The 20,288-nt window shown below is 39.3% G+C and overlaps 1 protein-coding gene across 1 annotated transcript; it reads left to right on the top strand.

Annotated features, from left to right (window-relative positions):
* The first annotated feature begins 2,586 nt into the window (after positions 1–2,586).
* CLRN1 (clarin 1) lies at positions 2,587–17,785 on the top strand. The gene is made up of 3 exons (XM_006115943.4): positions 2,587–3,363; positions 13,493–13,672; positions 15,978–17,785. Exons 1-3 carry the CDS (start codon positions 3,111–3,113, stop codon positions 16,241–16,243), a joined length of 699 nt encoding a protein of 232 aa, XP_006116005.1. The 5' UTR covers positions 2,587–3,110; the 3' UTR covers positions 16,244–17,785.
* The last annotated feature ends 2,503 nt before the right edge of the window (positions 17,786–20,288 follow it).

Below are 20,288 nucleotides of genomic sequence, written 5' to 3'. Positions count from 1 at the left end.
GCCCAATTCTGTTCCCATTTGGAATCAATGGAGTTTTACCATTGCCTTCAATAGGAGCAGAGCTATGCTAATAGTGAGCACTCCTTTAATTACTAAGGGCGAGATTTCAACAGCCTTTTCCCTTCAGAATACGAGTAGTCAGTAGTGCCATTTTGTGGAAGTAAGGATAACAGAATATGGCCATAGATTAGTTGGAAACTTAGTCTCAATAAAGAGAGGTTGTGCCTATCACAATGGGGTACTTGATCTTAGGTCTCTAGATGCTACCTCAGTAGAATTGTTAAATTAATGAAATAATAATAAATTATACTTCAGATATTTACTACTTTATTATTAATAATAATACATTATTAATAAATTAGTGAAATAATAATAATAATACTTCGGACCTTTACTTCTGTGAGTAGTGTCATTGACTTCAAGGGTGCCATTTGTGCACCGTTCATGACCGCTTGCATGAACAAGGATTTGCAGAAACCTGAAAGTGTAACATCTGCCTCATATATCACTAGAATATTGTATGTATTTAGGTTTATAAATATGCTAAAAGGAAATTATCCCAAGGCTCACCCAAGGCTACATCACTGTTTTATATACAGTGATTTTAAAAGCAACCCATCACAAATCTGCTTCCCCATCAAACAATTCCCCACTCTTACAATTAAAAGTGCCACTGATTTAGCTGAGCTCCTTCTTAATTCACACTGGTGTAAAACCTGAATTAGGCCAGCAGAGTGCAACTGGAGTGTAGCTAAATTGAAGATGAAAGGCAAAACTCCCCACCCTTATACGGAGTAATACTTACCTTACAGTTTTGAGTAGCCAGCCTCCTTGAAATCAAGAGTCTTAAGCCTGACCCTTTGAGTTTTTTGTTTCAGATCTCTTTTAAATTAAACACTAAAATATGAGTGCCAGACTCTGATACGCTTGCTCATGTGGAATCCTATTTTATTCCACAAGTAACACTATTATTGTAATGGAACTGTCTGTGGAATAAGTTATTACTCAAAATGAGAAAGGGGATAAGAATTTGGCCCTGATCAGATAAAATCCCCTTTAAGAGGTGGTGCTGTTAGCACCCAGTTCTTTCATTTTTAAATTATGTACTGTATTTTCATTCAAATGAATCTCAGGCGTTTTTTTGTGTACGGTTTCCATGTTCTTGTACTTGTGATGTTTGTATAGTATGTTACCTGGGAATGTTCAGAGCATTCTTCTTAACCAGGAATTTTCAAAATCATCCTTAAAATTAAGTACAGGTTGAAGCTCTCTTACCCAGGATTCTCTGGTCTGGCAACATCCATGGTCTGGCACAGATGCTCAGGATCAGTGTCCCGGTGGAGGGTCAGTGGCAAGGATTCCTGCAGTGCCGGCAGAGCAGTGGGCTGCCCGCAGCGAGGCCACCGTCAGTGCATGGCAGCAGGTCTGCCCTGCGGGGCTGTGAGACATGTGTGTGGCTGCCCAGTGGGGCTGGGAGCTGCAGTAGGTCGGTGGGGCACGGATCCGCAGTGCGCGGCTACCCAGCAGGTCCCAGAACCCCAGCACGACATGTGAGGCTGTTCTGCAGGTCCTGGAATCCCAGTGCAGCTGCCCGACAGGTCCAGAGATGGGACAGCAATGGATGCCCCTGCCAGAGGTGAGAAGCCAGCTGGGAGGCGGGGTGGCTTGTAGCAAGGGGTCCAGAAATGACCTCCCTTAGTCCAACAAAATCCCTCATCCAGGACTAGTTAGGTCCCAGGGGCGCCGGACCAGGGAGGTCCAACCTGTACTGCTACAACATGTATGCATGTATTGCAGATTATAATATAAATCTGCCTCAAAGGACAGTAATGAAAAAGCAGTCTTGGTTACATCCACAATCACAACTATGAGCCAACAGAAGACTATCCCATTTTAGGTCTTGTTGATGCACAATCCTGTACCAGTTTAACCAAAAAGTCTTGTTTTAAAATCAATTTGTTAAAGTCGTGCAAATAATTAATGTAATGGATTTATCTTAAGTTAGTAAGGAATCCGTTAAGGTTAATTGATATAAGGTGTTATTAAATATGAGTGTCCATCCAAAGGGTTTGCACTCAGTTAACTAAATCCCTTTCTTAACTGGCTTGATTAAATTGATGCAACCTTTTAGTACAGACAAGGCCCCTAGTGTTTTATAAAAAAGCTTTGAGATAGCAAGTAATCAATGAATCATCCCAAGCTACTCACCTATACATCTAGTCCTTTCTGAAGCCCTGATCTGGCAAACACATAAAAACATGTGCATAATAAATTTATGCACATGAGTAGTCTCACTGACTCCAACTCTCAAACATAAAAAACTGGTCATATTCATATTTGCAAAATCAGGATCTAAATACATAACTGCTCTGAATAACATATTTATAAAAGAGTAAGACAAATGGAAATTATTTGCTTATATCAGAAATCCAAACTCAAAATATGTATTTGTCCAAACTTCATCCAGAAGCTGGCATCCAGCCACATATTTTTAAAAAAGTATGGTTTAAAACATTAGCAAAACATACTAGCTCTATTGTAAAGGGGATCATGATGGGGAAAAGGACATTCCACCTAAGACTTTTGTCTGTCTCAGGTTCTCTGTAGAGCACAAGGAATAGTAAAGCAATGAAAAATGCTATGTGTTGCTAACTTTTAGAGCTATGTCTAGAAAATTAAAACTATCTACAGACGTTGGACAGCTAATAACTTCACATGATAGCCAAACGTTTCTGTAATCTTCAGCTCACCAATCAGCCAAAGGACAGAGGAGAAACATTCATCAAATTACACAGAGGGTTCCATCTGTTATCCTAAACCGTTGTTATCAAGTAACACAGAGGATATGCTGAGAAAAATCTTGCAACTAGTTTTATTTCACAGCTTCTTTTAAAATGTTTGTATATAAACTAGGATTAAGAAAAATAATTAAAAGGTTCTTTGGAGGAAGATTACTTAGCATTATAGTAGCATTAGGGAAGGGCTGTCACTGAGTTGAAACTGCAGTTTTCGGGTTGGACAGTATGTCTGCTGTGCTGATGTGATGAAGATCTTTTTGCTCTCTTATTAAAAGTGTTGTTCCTTCTCGAGAAAGGACTTTGCAAGTAGCCATGCCAGCCCAACAGAAGAAATTCATTTTTTGCATCGCTGGGGTGTTAAGCTTCGCTTGCGCTCTCGGCATTGCAGCAGCCGTTGGAACTCAGTTATGGATCAAAGGAACAATACTGTGCAAAACTGGAGCTCTGCTTGTCAATGCTACAGGACCAGAACTGGAGAAGTTTATTGGTGAAATTCAGTATGGGCTTTTCTATGGTGAGCGTGTTAGACAATGTGGACTAGGAGGGAGACCTTTTCGATTTTCATGTAAGTAACAGTGACATTTGAATTATTTAATACCTTAGTGCAGTCTACCATGATAATGAACAGACAAATGCTCCAGTTTAACAAGTGTGAAATACTCTAAGATTAAAAGGTTTTGTTTCTGACGTGTCCATCTTAACATTTAAACTACCTTATTATTAATATTAATTATAATATGTCACAATTTCAGTAAAATCATATTATGGTTTATTATAATAGCTATGTACCCTTAATTTTTTTAATACTTTGAAAGAAAGATTTTGTTGACTATTTATCTATCATATGTTCTATTGCAAAATCAACAGTAAAAAGGTAACAGCAGCTTTACTAGAAAGAAAGCCAAGTGCAAAGCCTCATTTATTGCTTTTGAAGAACATAGCAGCAAGAACTACCAATCTTCTGCATTCATTTGGAAAACATACTGGGTTTATGGTAGTAGCTGTTCAATTAATTGATCTGCAAATTGAACTGGGTATCTGACTGATACAGAATATAATGGAAAGAGATTGTTAGAAATTGTTTTGATTTACATGCAATATTTATAACCTGTTTATCTTCAAGGATAAAAAAGATGAATAAAATGATCAGGAGAACATACAGTTTATATATAGCAACATATTAAATGGATAATAACAAATAGATCTTTGTTTTATGTATATATCTCACAATATGCTACATGAAATTATTATTACAAAAGACAATTTGGAACTAGTCTACTAAAACAGTACTGGTAAAATGCTTGCATAAATCATTTGTGATGAAGTCAGGTTACCAGATTATGCAACAGAAAAGATTTAGTATATGCTATTTTTGCAGAAGTAGTAGACCAAATTCATTTAGTTTACTATTAAATTTTGTTATGTCTAAATTCCATAACTGGTTTTTTTATGAGAGTTCTCTTTATTATTATCCTAACTGTCATAATATGCTGATGTTCTACCCCTGCAAGTTACAGTCTGGGATGAATTTTCAGAGCAATCTACTAAATCGAAAGGAATTAGTTTTCATCTGTAGATATTATTATGAACTGCAAATGCTAATGCACATAGCAGGACAGAGCACTGACTGGATTTAATTCATGTTCATTATGGTAATGGAGTTTTTAAGACTGGATAAAGACAAAGCTGGGATCACATGATTACCATTGAGGGCTGGAGAAGTGGGGTTGGGGGAGGAGGGTATCTCCCCAGCATTTTAGGAACATATGAAGCACTAATGAGTTTTGGCACAAATTGTTGCAGGGAGCCTGATTCTTCAATGCTTACACTGAGTAGAATTTACTTAGACAAATAATTCTACTGTCACTTAAATAGGGACTTCTTAGCATAGATAAGAATTGCAGAATTGGGCCCTGAGTTATTAGAATATTTGTATTGTCCTCATATTGTAAAGCAAAATGGTTATAATACATTTTACTAGCCAAGAATGGCAGGGCTCATAGAACTAGCCATCACCAAAATGATTTAATAGTCTGTTCTGAATTGCTCATTTCTAATCTGATACCACTTCTGCTCCTATACAAAGAGAAATTATGAATATATTCTTAATAAATTTGTAATGGTTTATAATAATAAAAATGCATCAAAAGATGTGAAAATGCTTTATTAAAGTGCAATTTAGAGCTGGGAAAATACCGCAACAAATTTTCCATGAATAGCTACTCCAATTTTAAATGAATTTGCTCTCTCATCATACTTGCACTCTTTGGATTTCTCTTCCCTGCAAATAAAAAAAAAAAAAAAGTGTCTTCTTAACACACACTATCTGACTTGGGTTAGTTAATCTGGGTTAAATTAGAAGTGATGATGCAAAATTCTATTTTTTAAATTATGTTAGCAGCTCATGTTCAACCCCTACTCTTCTACAGGTTTTAACTGCTAGCCCAAGTTAAAAATCGAGTTACTGTACTATGTTTTTACTGCTTTTTAACCTGTTATCTAGCTTGGGTTAGTTAACATGAGTTAAGATCTTCCCTCCCCCCCCCCCCCCCCCCCCGGAGATATACCCTTTCTGGAACCACTCGTCCAAATGAGCTTTACTGTTGCAAATATTCAATGAGCTTTACTTTCGCAAATATTCACCAAACATTAATTTCAAAGGTGCATTCAAATGTTATGCTTCACACTTACAAATAACTGCACCCAAAAGTGCATGTATGCACATCCAATCCATGAACAAAACCAATCCTAGGTGAGGTATCTAACTAATCACAGCTAAAAACACTAAACATTGTGTGGAATGTTGAAAATTGAGCACTGAATGTTCACAGTTAACTGTATGATCATGCCACATGTGAAAATATTCTTTAAAAATTCATCAAATATGTTTGAGTAATGAATAAATCTGAGGAAGTTTCAATGTTTGCATATATTTCACAAGCAAAAAAGAGACTGTGCTGAGTATAATATGGGAAACTTTAGCAAATATTATCTCTCCAGTTATACAAATGGAGAAAATGATGAACAAAGATATTAAGGCCCTGATTCAAGAAAGCACCCGTTTTCCTGAGGAAGAGTCCTTGACAGCATACTTAAAGTTGAAGAATATGCTTAACTGCTTTCCTGAATGAGGGTCTAAGTGACTTGTTCAAGGACATAAAACAAATCAATAGAGTGTCAGGCCTCCTAGCTCCAGTTTTCCTAAGTGAACCGCTACTATATGTTGCCTTCCTTTATCTAAAATTAAATAGGTTGCATTGCATTGTTATTGGAATAGGTTTTCCCCTTGTATTACAAACCCATTGTAAATTCTATTTATATGCCTAGGAATATATCATTGTAGTATATTCAGAAGAGACTTCCAGAAAGTGATTATTGGCCCTAGTGTTCATCAGAAACTGTAGCTCTCTACTAGGATGACTTGCTACAACCAGGTTACTACAAAATATCATAAATATACCCCTTTGGAAAATCACTCACTAAAGCATTTTTGTCTATATGAACTTTCACAGAGAGTGGATGGTGGAGGAGTAAATATTCCCTTTACAAATACCTTAGACAATTTTTATTTAACTGGAAGAGAAATAAATGTATGTGATTTTTCTGTTTAAAGATGCTAAGCTAGCTTAATATCTGCAGCCAAGGAAGGATTTCATCTGCACAGAGCCCAATTATTGAGAGACATTGGTTGACAGTCTCCATATCTGTGAGAATATACATGGAAAGTTTATACAAAATCTCTCTAGAAGTCCTTATAAATATCCTGGGAAGTCGTATGATTTATGTGTTCACAGTTTAATGAACTGAAGTACAGTGTAACACGTCTGAGAAGAAACAGTCTGGAAAATAGGTTAAATGATTTAGTTCTATGTTTGTTCCCATTAAATGTTCCCTACTGACCACTATATCTCTTTTAATTGTAAAATGAATTTGGTCTGCCAGCAAACTCTGTTAGGCTGGGGAAAGCCTTCTGCTTCATTTATTCTGGCTGATTCTCATCAGTTTCTGGGTCGGTGGCTCATTTTCTAAAGGTCATTGGCATTCAGACCTAGCACACAAATTCATTCATTATAATAAAGGAATGTTTTTCTTTCAAGACAACATTGCTGGTGAATTTAATTTTTCCTGATATGTCACCTATACAATTTTAAAATTCTAGATGTAGCTGTCAAAGAAAACAGCCAATACAATACAGTTGTATGTTTTACTTAAAACAAAGATTGGTCTTATTAATAAGTATGCAGTATTGCACTTTATTCCAATATATTCACTAGTGCTGAAAGACTTAATTCTGGAGAACCTTATTTGTGACAGAATGTGTGATATACCATTTTAGAAAGTCTATGTGGATTAAAAGCCATGTTTTCTCTAGTTTATGACTAACTTAAATGGCATATTTGTAAAATGTATACCATTTACACTGGTACTACTATGATTAGTACTGTTTCTGGCTAGTAAGAAAGTAAATGTGTAATATAAAAAATAAATGAAGGACCTAATTTTCACAACTGCGTATGAGCAGTGACAGGGGCTATACATGAAACCTGGGTAGAGGCAGCCTTTGACTTTATGACATTTGATTTAAGATGAATGGCACTTAAGACATTTCTGAATTGACCCTGATTTGACTTATGACCACTGGTTTAGACTTTATGACACTCAGTCCGCAGTGGACTGCATTGCAGCTACAAGTTACAACATTTCGACTTAAAATGCAATGTTCAGGAAACAATGGTGTCACTGCCTGTATTTGGATGTGCAAATGTATAGTTAGTGGCTCTCAGCAGAAATATAATTTGCAAATATCTGATTTATACATGTAGCCATGGTAAATATTCTGGAAATTAGGCATGCGACTGGTGAACACAAGTAGAGTTTTTATCAGATCTTTGAACAGTGCCTTAAAACATTCTTCTCGCAGAGGCTGAGGGGGCAATGGACAAGAAGAAGAGAAATTGAGTGCCCGGACTCTCTGTAGCACGGTATTATATTTTAGATAATATTAAAGATTACATTTCACAAAGCTCCTAGAAAATTTTACATATGTTCGCTTAAATAAAATTAATTTATTTTAATTTGTGAATTAATTAATCATGGATGATTATATTACTTACTTTTTCAAGCTTACTGTATTGCTGGCTACAAAACCGCTGGTAAACATTTTACAAGGTACAATAATTTATGTGAGGCTCCTATTTAGCTTTTTCTCAGCATCTTATAACGACAGCATGGCAGTTAGAGGAGTTATTACCCCCAGCTTAATCATGCCCTGTGGATTGGAAGCAGTTAAGTTTGTTCTATGATTAGTACTAAAATATTTGTTGTCACTAAACACACATAAGTGATTAAGAATTACTTACAGAGAATGAGTCATTGTCTACCAGATCTAGGTAGGTATGGTCAAATTTGAACTCGCAACTAAAACCCAATATAAAAGATGCTAAAACTATATATAATTCCCAACATTTTATTGTATATTGTGTATGACAAAATATGCCTTGTTTTTAGCTGAGCCTCAACATAGTTTCCGATTTTGCAGGCACGGTTTTTAAGGAAGGGTGCAAAAGTGCAGGCATAAGTATGCCCAGGTTTGTACTCATTTAGATGAATTGATTTGTGAATGCTTGGTTTGTGGATGCTTTTAGGAAGTTAGAGCAAAGGGCACAAATGCACATGGAACAAACCATAGTCGAAGTATTGAGGTCATTTAAAAAAAACCCAAAATATAGACTTCCAAGTTAGTGTTCCTTAATGAGTTACTACATACAGAGTACTATGCCTTGTAAAATGTAGCAAAGTAAGAACCCACCTCCAAACTCCATGGGCCAAAACACAGCCATAAGTGAATGCAAACTGACCAGTGGTAGAGTTACAGAATGTAATTCAGAGCAGAAAAAAGCTCACAAATAGCTAAATATCTTATTTTACCACCAGTTCCTTCTTCCTTTATTTTGGCATCCCATTTTTAAAAATTATTTTAAGGCTTCACTGTTTCTTTTTACTTCTTTTATTCTCTCCCTCTTTTACATGCAGAACTATATTTGCAGACACAAAATGTTCTATTAAATGTTTTACTTAAAGAAAGTCAAGGGAAATGTTCTGACCATATAAAATACCCTTGACCTTTGTCAGTTCCTAGCTTCAGCAGACCATTCAGAGAATTCATGAAGAAAGAGAAATTTAGTACATTTGTTCCAGTACATTGTTGTATCCATAAACAAAAGTGCAGAGCAAGGAAATAGCAATTTTGCACTTGAACTTCTTTGAGGAAGATTCAGGAACCTTGATAACAGCAAAGGTAAAATTATTCCCCTCACACTTTCAGTGCACTCACCAGGGCCGTAACAAGGGTGGAGCAAGTGAGGCATTTGCCTCGAGCGCATCATAAATTGGGGCGCAAAGACACAGTAAGTAAAAATAATAAGCTGCAAAAGTAAAAAGTGCAAAAGTAAAAGGTGCTAATCTAAGGAGAGGAGGTACAGTACATAATTAATATTTTGCCTCAGGCGCAAAAATACCTAGTTACAGCACTGGCGCTCACAGTCATCCTGTCTCCTCTTTCTTCTTTTTCTCCCCAGTGCAGCCTGGGAATTATAGCCCCTGGTTTCAAAGCTAGGGAACCAACTAGGAACAACTTACAAACACAAACTGGGATAGCTATCTGATTCTAGCTACATTCACCTCAGCCTTCTACTTAATACTAACTATGGTAAAACTTTAACAGTCATTTCCAAGCCATGATTTGAGTCTGTTATCAAAGTCTTCCAATCTTTGTCTCACACGTCTCCTAATTCCTGGAAAAGCAGGAACAAGACTAAGCAATTCCTATTACTATGGATTGTCCATCATTATTAGTAATGTCACTGATGTTCTCTGGTCCAAGGTAAAAAAATCAGCACTGTGTTCTTCAGGTGCTAGCCAATGAGCTACAAACAATCTTGAAATACTCCATTTCTTTGTATCTTTGATAGAAATCCTTGGATTTCTGCTATCTTCAAAGGACACTAATATCTTGAATGTCCTTTTTTGACTTTGTACAGCAAGCAACTTCACACAATCTACAGTTTGAAACTTGTAAGGTGTAGCACCTTTCTTACACACCATATACTGTCTGTATTTCTGCTGTTTATTCTTAACACATTCACAAATAGTTTCATTGGAAAGTTTAGTTGAAGGAGAACATGTGAGCCCTTGTGAGGTAGTAAGTCATGTGTTTACCTGGTGTCCTTTTTACAGTTCAAAGGCTGATACTCCTGTTTTAAGTATAGAGTGGTCCCGTAATCAAACAGTGTTTCAAGAAAAGCTTGCAAACTCATAAGTACAGTCTTTCACCAGTCTCTTCATTCTCTCAACTAGACCATTAGCTTTAGCATGGGTATAAACAGTTTTGTGCTTGATACTATTGCTAATGAGGGAGTGTTGCATTTCAGCAGAGGCCAGTTGCATTCCATTGTCAGATGTCAATTCTTTGGGAAATGCTTCTTGGGAGGAGACTGATACCATGAACTTAATCATTATGGTAACCATTCCAGTGAATGTATCTTCTGGATACTTTGAATGCATCTACCTTTGCATAACAGGCTGATCTTCAAATGGTCCTGTTATACTGAAAGCAATTTTCTCCTGTGGACTGTTGGGATAGTCAACTGCTGTGAGAAGAATGCTGAAGGTTTGCTATGACTTATCTCTACTAGAATAAGCCATGCAATTCCTATTTCCTTAACCCACTTGTCCATCCCTGGCCACCAGAAGTCTTGTCACAGTTACCTTTTGGTTAGACTCATCCCCAGATGTCATTCATGTGCCATATGAATCAATCACTCTCAGAAGTGTAGGCGCAACAAGACAGTCAATTTCCAAAATACATTCATTTAGTAGGAATAGCTCACATGATATGTGTCTATATGGTTGGAAGTGTTCTGGTGTCATCCTCTTGTAAGGCCATCAGTTGAATAGGTAAGCCTTTAGGTCCTCTCCTGAAGTATGTTGTTTTCTCCCATGGCTATTGCCCACTCTCAGACACTTTGGGCTGTAGCAGATATCTGTGCAATGACAATCACTGTATGATCTTTCTCTAAGGTCTGGGCAGGTGAGACAGTCTACAGCAGTATTCTTGACACGTGGAAGATATACTGTCTAGAAATCAAAGTCAATTAGTTTGGTGGCTCATTTGGCAATTCCTAGTGTTGCTCACCCATAAACTCACATGCTGAATGAAGCTGAAAGTAAAGATAAATCTCCTATCCCACAGGTAGGTTCTGAAGTGACTTACTGCCCAGAAATGTACCAAAGCCTCTTTCTGAGGGACAGACTAGGATTTTTCTGGATCAGTCAAGGCTCTGGAAGTGAATGCAATAGTGACTTCTTGTCCACTTTTAGCTGAGTCAAGATATCAAGACTGTACTCACAATCATCTGTTATGTTACTATTTGCTTCTCAGAAATAAAAGGGCTAAAAGGCAGGTTGGGGAATGTTGTTTTATTAAAGCTGGTCTTGCATGCTTCATCCCATTCAAACTTCACATCCTTTTTTAGGAGATGATGCAAAGGATCTACTTTCATAGTAAGTTGCTGCACATACTTTGAGTAATATTTGCTCAGTCCCAAAAAGAATCAAAGTTTGTTGTGGTCATCAAACTTTGGTGCATCATGAAAGGCATTCACTTAGTTTGGTTTGGGTGGTATGCTATTTTATATGTCCTAACTGTGTCACTGAGTCCGTACAGAATTGACATTTCTTCTTGCTGAGGGTGAGTTGACATCATGAAGCAATTAGATACATTTAAATTTATGTTTCTGTGTGATTATTTTATATCCATTGCCAGCATATTTTACACCTGAACCCTTTGAGGAAGGCTTGGGAAGCTTGATAACCACAGAAACAATGTTTATTTTCCTCACTATTTCACAATGCTCATATTCTCTCCCCCTTCTCCTTCTCCCCTCCCCCCCGCCCCATGCGTCCTGGGAATTGTAGTTCCTGAACTCAAAGCTATAGGAATCACCTATAAACAAACTTACTTACAAACACAAATTGAGGTAGCTATCTGCGCCTACAACAGTCAAGTTATGGGTCACCTTAAATCACAAATAAATGTCCACAAAATACATTTCCATACACACTGTGCATTTTCACTAGGAAGTTCCTTCTGTCTTCAACAGATAAGATAATACACTACACAATACAATGCATTAATCTCCCCTACTGTATAAATCAACCCCTTAATTACAATGGAAAAAGCTGGTAGATTTAATCGTTACATTTCTTTATATTTATAAAATCTCCAATAGAAGCTCATCAAATAAATTAAAGGACACAATAAAAATAATGATAAATTATAAATGGACTCCTGATCTCAGCCTAAACCCCTCAGCAAATAAAGGGAGAATAATATAAATCCAAACTCCAGCAAACAAAACTTTGAATTAATTTGGTACATTATTACAGCTATATAAATGACCAAAACAATGCAGAGTCCATCACTTTTTAAAATAACTTATATGAAACTATGGACCAGAGTTAATGGTGACATAAATGTAACCTACATTAGGGTAACGGGGTTAGAAAATTGATTTAACTAGCTTTAAGCAAAGTTGCAACAATTTGGCGTTCAGTATGTGTGTCAACTAAGTGTAACTTACACCAGTTTAGGATTTGCGGGGGACAAAATTTATCCTTGTATCATCATGTGACACTCTGAAACCTGTTAGTTTCCACTGTGCCTGTGCAGAATTTTGACTTATAGGATGAACAGGAAGGTTGTCTATAAATTAAGTGAGGTGAGAGCTGCATTTTATTACACCATTTTTCTGCTGCATCCTTCTCACCTTCTCCCCCAACCAGCTCGGTGTGCATGTTACAGTCTTTATCACCACCACTAGACCTGGTTTCCCACTTTCTTGCATTTTGTATCTTTATTTAGACCTAGGCAAACTGGAGCTGATTTACAACCGACTTCTTCCAGTTTTATGCCAGGCTAACTTAATAGACATTAAAACCTTAATGCCAAATGGGGGCAGTTACATTATTTTGCAACTTACATGCAGCAGGATCTCTTTCTTGACCAACTTATGCACAACATATAATTTGCACCAGTATTTACAACATCAATATTGAATTTGGCCCATAGACTTCCAGGGTGTTTTACTGTTGTACTCTAGTCTGCAGTCTTTAGGCACTACAGCTGTTGAAGTGCTTTAGTTTGTTCTAATACCATTTGGGAGTAAGGAGAGAACATTTAGTATGCTGATTCAGGACATATTTTTAGCATTTAACATTTCAAATATGTGGAATTTACCTTCTAAAAAGCTCAACACAAATAAGTCTGGCTCAGACAGAATGTTCTTAAAAGCCTGGCCATCACAGGGTAAGGTTTTGAGTTACTCCCTGGGCACAGAAAGGGCAGTAATTATTAATACATGTAGTTAGATGTGATCAAGGTGAGATGAGGTTTCCCACAAAGCAAGTGTCTGTTGGCCAATGCACTTCTGAATTCCACAATGTGTTTCTCTTTAAACATCCTTGCTAATCTGTTCATAATTAAATTTGGTGACTTTATTTTCCTCTTTCATTGAGTTCTGAGGAGCACAATTTAAAACAATTAGCACAGAGCAGCACTAAATCCCTTCTCATATTTCTAAAATACTTATTTTGTCTAATGTTTGTAGTAATTTTTTGTTCCATTTTGTTTTTAGTTTTTCCAGATTTGCTCAAAATTATCCCTGCAAGTATCCATGTAAGTGTCATTCTCTTCTGTACAGTGCTGATAGTCTTTGCTCTGGTGGGAACAGGTTTCTTCATGTACAATGCATTTGGCAATCCCTATGAAACGCTGCATGGTCCAGTAGGGTTATATCTTTGGAGCTTCATTTCATGTAAGTACTTTAGTATAGTTCTGCATTTAAATTAGTCACTTATTTATAATTAATGATTTAAGATGAGTGATCTGTTTAATAAAACATGTTACTGTACTGGGAACTGTAGCTGCACTGAATCTGAGCCTGCAACCTATAGCCAGGTGGAGAAAGGCATTCCATTTTGGAGGATTGTGACCTTTTAAAATTTGGTTCAGTTCTGAGCAAACCCCCAAACTTTAAAATTCTCCATAAAAAGTGGCTGAAGCATGGCCCCAAGTCAGTTTGCCCCCTCAGACCTTGGAAGCCTATGTTCCCCAGCACTCTACCAGACAGGTCCCAATGAGACAGGCAGGCAAACTGGCAGGACAGTAGTTAACATTTCAAAACTTGCCTGGCAGGCAAAGTACCATTTGTCAAACTTGAACCAGCTCCAAAGAACTTTGTTTCTACTGAATTGGTAAATTCATTCTCTCTCACTCACACACACACCCCCCCCCACAAAATATGGGTTTTTTTATTTGTTGGGGAACCCATGTGGCAATCTTTAGGCTTGACTCTCCCATTGGTTCCACTGATGGAAGTTGCATAACTCCATTGAAGTCAATGGAATTTCACTGGTGTAAATGAGGGGAGGCTAGAGCTCTGTGTTCGTATCTTATTAACAAGAACCATAGGCCTAATTCTCATTTACAACAGTTTGACACTAGTATAGCACTATTGACTTCACTGGATTCACTCCTAATTGACATCAGCATAAGATCAGAATCAGACCCACAGACAATCTGTGCAAGGAGCAGATTCACTGCCAATATTTCACACTTTGCAAGAGTTGCCATTGAAAAGCGTCTTATCTGAAGAAGCCCATTATAGACACAAAAGCTACTGCCACTTGCAGTACAGGCAGTCCCTGAGTTACGCGGATCCGACTTATGTCGGATCCGCAGTTACGAACGGGGCTTTTCTCGCCCCGGAGGACGGGAGCGGCGGGACGCCCAGATGTGCCACGGTCCGCCGCCCCCGTCCTCCGGGGCGAGAAAAGCTGCTCCCCATCTCCCTGGTCTGCAGAGAGATGGGGAGCAAAGCCTTGGAGCACGCCCGCAGCGGGACAGCCCGGGCGCACTTGAGCTGTCCTCCTGCAGGTGTGCTCCGCGGCTTTGCTCCCCATCTCCCGACCAGCAGACCAGGGAGATGGGGAGCAAAGCCTCGGAGCATGCCAGCAGTGGGACAACCGCGGCGCGCCTGGACTGTCCCGCTGCCCGTGTGCTCTGCGGCTTTGCTCCGCGACTCCCAGGTCAGCAGACCAGGGAGACGGAGCAAAGCCGTGGAGGACTTGGGCGGTCCTGCCCCCCCCCCCCCCCTCCAGCAGACCAGGCTTTTCTTGCCTACCCCTGGGGTAGAGCAGCTGGGGGCTGCCGGGTTGGTCCCACAGCACCGCTCCAGACCAACCCGGCAGCACCCCAGCTGCTCTGCCCCAGGCGTCCTGATTCAGCCGCTGCTGGTCAGTTTCAGCAGCGGCTGAATCAGGACGCCTGGGGCAGAGCAGCTGGGGTGCTGCTGGGTTGCTCCAGTAGCGCCGAGGAGCCGTGCTACTGGAGCAACCCAGCAGCACCCCAGCTGCTCTGCCCCAGGCGTCCTGATTCAGCCGCTGCTGAAACTGACCAGCGGCTGACTACAGGAAGCCCGAGGCAGAGTTGCTCTGCCCCAGGCTTCCTGGAATCAGCCGCTGATCAGTTTCAGCAGCAGCTGACACCAATTCCGACTTACATACAGATTCAACTTAAGAACAAACCTACAGTCCCTATCTTGTACATAACCCGGGGACTGCCTGTACAGAAAATGAAGCAAATTAGATTCGAAGCAAGAGTATATTTATTTTTCATTGAGCTGGAGAGAAAAAGGTGCAATTCTGCAAAGGGCTGTTGCTCATTAAGACCCTGATCAGCAAAGTATTTAAGTACATACTTAACTTTAGGTACCTGGGCAGTCCCATTAACATCAATTGGATTATTCATAGGCTTGCATAGATGCTTTGCTGAAGCTGTGGCCTTACACCAGACATAATACTTGGTATGGTTGGCTATTTAGGTCCTAATTGAAAATTCACTGTAGTCGATGGAAAGAATACCATTGACTTTGATGGTCATTAGCTCAGGTCCTGAAAAAGAAGCCACTGGGAAGGAGTCTGTTAAGTGACGCTAACATGTAATAGAAAATATTGAAATGTAATGAAAATGGCATTTTACTTTTTGGTTATTTGTATGTGCTCATAAAGATTTGTTGTTGGGAAATTTTTAGAACAGTGATGTTTCTTGTTCTATTTCAGGTTCTTGCAGTTGTCTCATCATGATACTATTTTCTTCAGAAGTGAAAATTCACCACCTCTCTGAGAAAATTGCAAATTACCAAGAGGGAAGTTTCATCTTTAAAACTCACAGTGAACAATTTGAGGATTCATTCTGGATCATCCTGGTTTGCTTCTTGGTGCACTTCCTGAATGTTTTGCTAATTCGGCTTGCTGGATTTAAATTTCCTTTTTCAAAATCTAAAGAGTCAGAGACAACTACTGGAGCAGTTGATCTCATGTACTAGCCTGATGTAGATTTTTAATTACATTCCAGGCAAAAAGGTTAATCTCCGCCACTTTCAACAATGACCAAATATCTGTAAAATATCTGCAAAATATCTGGTTTTATAAGATTGATTTAGAAGACATTAAAATCAAGAAGAGATTTAAAATAAACATCAACACAGTAAATATGATAAAACTATGGTATGGGTGATCCTCATTAAGGACTAGATCAAAATATCCTTAAATCATGTAGCACCTACCTTATTACGACAATTTGTTTCACTGGGATTATATGAGAAATAAGGTATATCTTAACATAGATACAGGTATTCTGGGTCTTTATGTACTTTAATAAAGGAGGAAGAAATAAAAGTATAGGAAAACATTTCCACCAGCCCTAGAGAGTTTGCCTATATCTGTAAAGGTGGTAATGTATAGGAATGACTACTACTACTATTTTATGTAACAAGACTGGACTAAGAATCCACTCCAGTGAATAAAGAGTGGTGATTGCACCACAAAACTGCAAGCACCAAATGAAAAAAATAGATAGCTTTAGTCACAAATTTAGGGCCCATAGCTGCAAAATTCTGTTAAGTTCAATGACTGTGGTTATTCCAAACAGAAGTAGGAGGAGGGAATCTACAGATTATGTAACCAAACTAGAAGGCTGGATATCCAACTCCTTGTTGTGCCTTAAAAGCTGTGAACACTCTGTATTTTAGGTTCCAGTGGGAATTGGACATTCTGCACCTCCCAGGCTTGCTGAATATCTTGCACAATTGAGTCCATAAAACAGAGACTGCTCTATACCTTTATCTATTAGATGCCTCAGCCTCCTAAATTGCTCAGAAAAGTCTCCTTTCTGCTTCCTGTTTCCTCATGTATTGTCTGCTGCCCTCACTTTAACAAAGGTGGGGGAAGTGTTCACTGGACAAAGTATTTGTGCGATAAAAGAGTTTGAACAGCAGGTAATTTTTTAAAATGGGTTAGTGCAGAAGCTCCATTTAAAAAAAAACTCATTTGTTCTCAGTGTACTGGTAATGTTAGGGGAAGACAGCAAACAACTTAAACTCATTCATATTTCATAGGCACCACATCTATCATGTTACTGTTAATCCCAGAGGACCATAGAAGGTGGAAATAGAAAACAAAACCTATTGTTTTGTTGGAGAAGGGGTCAAATTAATTATAATTTGAATAAAACTGATTTCAACATCACAAGGATTTCACCCATAGTAAGTGACCCGCTGTCCTGAAGACTTTACTTTCTAAAGAGAAGGCGAGTCAAAGGTTAGAAGGGGAAATGGAGGCACAGAGGAGCAGATGCGAAGTGACTTGCCCAAGATTACAGAGACAGTCAGTGGCAGAGAATAGAATACAACCCAAGTCTCCTGCCTCCTACTCTAGTACCCCATCACCTTTTAAGTGTATCATTTAAATTGGAATTTTAATGAAATGTAATGCACACTGTAGTGTGCCTTAACCAGTGTTCCCTGTAATCTGAGGCTACGTCTACACTACGAGTTTTCTCGGCAAAAAATATGCTTATGAGAGGCTCATTTGCATGAGTCGCAATCTCATTTGCATATTTTCTGCTGATCTGTTTTTGCATTGGGGTTTCTGCACAAAAACAAGCAGTGTGAACATTTCCTTTTTGTGCAAAAAACCCTTTTTCCGCAGGATCAGTAAACCTCCTTTTTTGGGGCATAAGGATCTTGCGGGAAAAGGGGTTTGGTGCAAAAAGAAAACGTCCACACTGCTTGTTTTTGCAAAAAAAACCCAGTGCAAAACTGGATCGGCAGAAAATATGCAATTGAGATCGCGACTCATGCAACTGAGCCTCTCATTAGCATATTTTTTGCCGAGAAAACCCGTAGTGTAGACATAGCCTGGGTGCTTGAGTGGCCACTCAGGAGAGATTCAAATGCTGCTTAGCTGATTAACAGAGAAGCCAAGCCAGCTACATGTGTTTCTGCTGGTAGTGCACATCTACACGCCTCACTGCACATAATTAAAATTATTCTGCACATGGATGGAAAAAACTAAGGAGAACACTGGCTATAACCAAGAAATATTTTTCATATGGACAGTTAGTAAGAGTACAGATAAACTGTAATGCATTTTAATAGGATTGTTGATGGAGAAACACAGTAAATGAAAAAAAGGGATGTTCTGGTTGTAAAGATTATATACGTTAACATTTTTGCAACATTTTTAAAATTGTAATGTAATGGCTCAGAAATACAAAATAAGTTTGTTTTGTATGTTTTTAAAGATATCTTTGTATGAAGTGGGCTCTGTAGAAGAACCTGCTGCAAAAACAGGGCCATATTTGTAAAATAAAGAACGAAACAAAAAGTGATCCGTAAAAAAGTCAGTATTTTGAATACATTTTAGCTCGATCGACCAGAAGATACTCTTTCACTGAGGTTCCCTGTGATGGGGGTGTGCACTCGCCTCAGCAGAGTGCCCACTGGTCAAGTGGGGCATGAGGCTGCTTTTTTCTCAGTTCAAGTGAGTGTTCAGTGACTCAACTTTCTAGCCACTTTGGGGGTCAAAAATCCAACAGGACCTGTCATGATACCCTCTTCCTGTAGCCGTCCATAAGTTCAATCCTTATCAGTCTTGCAACCATCAAATGTCTCTCAACCCTGGTATGGAGCCTTGTCCCCAGGGCTTCCTCTCTAGTCACTCTTTGCACACTCTGGCCCTTTCTAGTCTAAATCTCCAGCTGGACCACCTACCTGTTAAGTTCCCCTTCTAGCACAGATCAAGGTTCAGGCCACTTCCACAGTGGCTAATAGGGGGACTGGCATCTGCCCACTACTCCAGGTCCTAGCTCAGGTACCGTACAAATAGTAGCCATTCACTAGATCCCTTTAACCCAGGGGTGGGAAACCTTCTGTGCTGACCCACAGAAAAATGAGTCAGGGAGGATGGGGCTGGAGCACCAGTGCAGGCTCCCCAATGCTGGGGGGAGTCTTGAGCTTTGTGAGCCAGATCCAGGCAAGCCAGGGGCTGCATCTGGCACCCAGGCCTGAGGTTCCCCACCCCTGCTTTAACTAAACTGCACTGCTACTACAGTTCCCTGGGCCATTTCTCTGTAGCCCCAGCACCTTCACAACCACTTTACCCTTACAACAGGACTGAAGTATTGTATTCAGTCCCAGCAGCCAACCAGGAGCACCTTCTTGCTTCCTTTATCCCTGCCTGCAAAAATCTCTGCTCATGGTCCTGTACCTCCTTCAGCCAGCCAGGAATACCCTCCACACTCCGCCAGCTCCAGGTAGCAACTGATTGGCTCAAGTGAGCCCTGAAGCTCTTTTACATGTCCTTGCCAGGCCTGGACTGGCTGCTCCCTGCTAACTCCCTCTGATTGGCTGCTTCCCCCACAGCCATGGTAGGCAACCTGGAGGACTTCTCTACTGCTCCTTTCAGGAATGGCATATGTAGGACTGTAAGGGCTCCTGGGGGGGGGGGGGGCTGTCTTTGGGCCTAATATACCCTATCACATTCCCAAACATTCTTATAAGGTGAACCACTTAAAGAAAGTGCTCCAGGGACCACTCTATCTCCTATTCACAGTTGTGAGGAACAGCACCATTCCCATTCATGATCATACATCATCCTTTTAGCAATCACAGCAACTGTTTACTTAGAAACTATTCATGTGTTTTAGCAGCTCAAAGCAAAGGTGAGCCAGCATTATGTGATCAGCTCTGTCTTGCTACAGACTACCAGCAAGTGCTCGGCAAACCACTGCAGTACGCAGAATTCAAATTGGGAACCTCTTCCCTATGTTATTTTGATATTCACAAATGTTGTGATCAGAAAGCATGAAACAGTTGTACGTCAGGGGGGAAATATAAAAAATATTTTAAAAGGTTTCAACATCATTGTATTTGCTTACCAGAGTATGAAACATACAAACTGTGGGGAGGAGAGGTTGTAATTCCAAAGTCTGTAGTATTAACTTCTTTACAAACCTAAGATCCTTGCTCTTCGTCAGTGCCCATTGTTGAAGATGGCATTTTTCATATGCTGTGGCCGATTTTCCTCACA

Source organism: Pelodiscus sinensis, chromosome 10 (assembly GCF_049634645.1).
Source record: "Pelodiscus sinensis isolate JC-2024 chromosome 10, ASM4963464v1, whole genome shotgun sequence".
NCBI classification, from domain to species: domain Eukaryota; kingdom Metazoa; phylum Chordata; order Testudines; family Trionychidae; genus Pelodiscus; species Pelodiscus sinensis.
The sequence above is the reverse complement of the archived record's forward strand: the minus strand, read 5'-3'. Positions and strand labels throughout refer to the sequence as shown.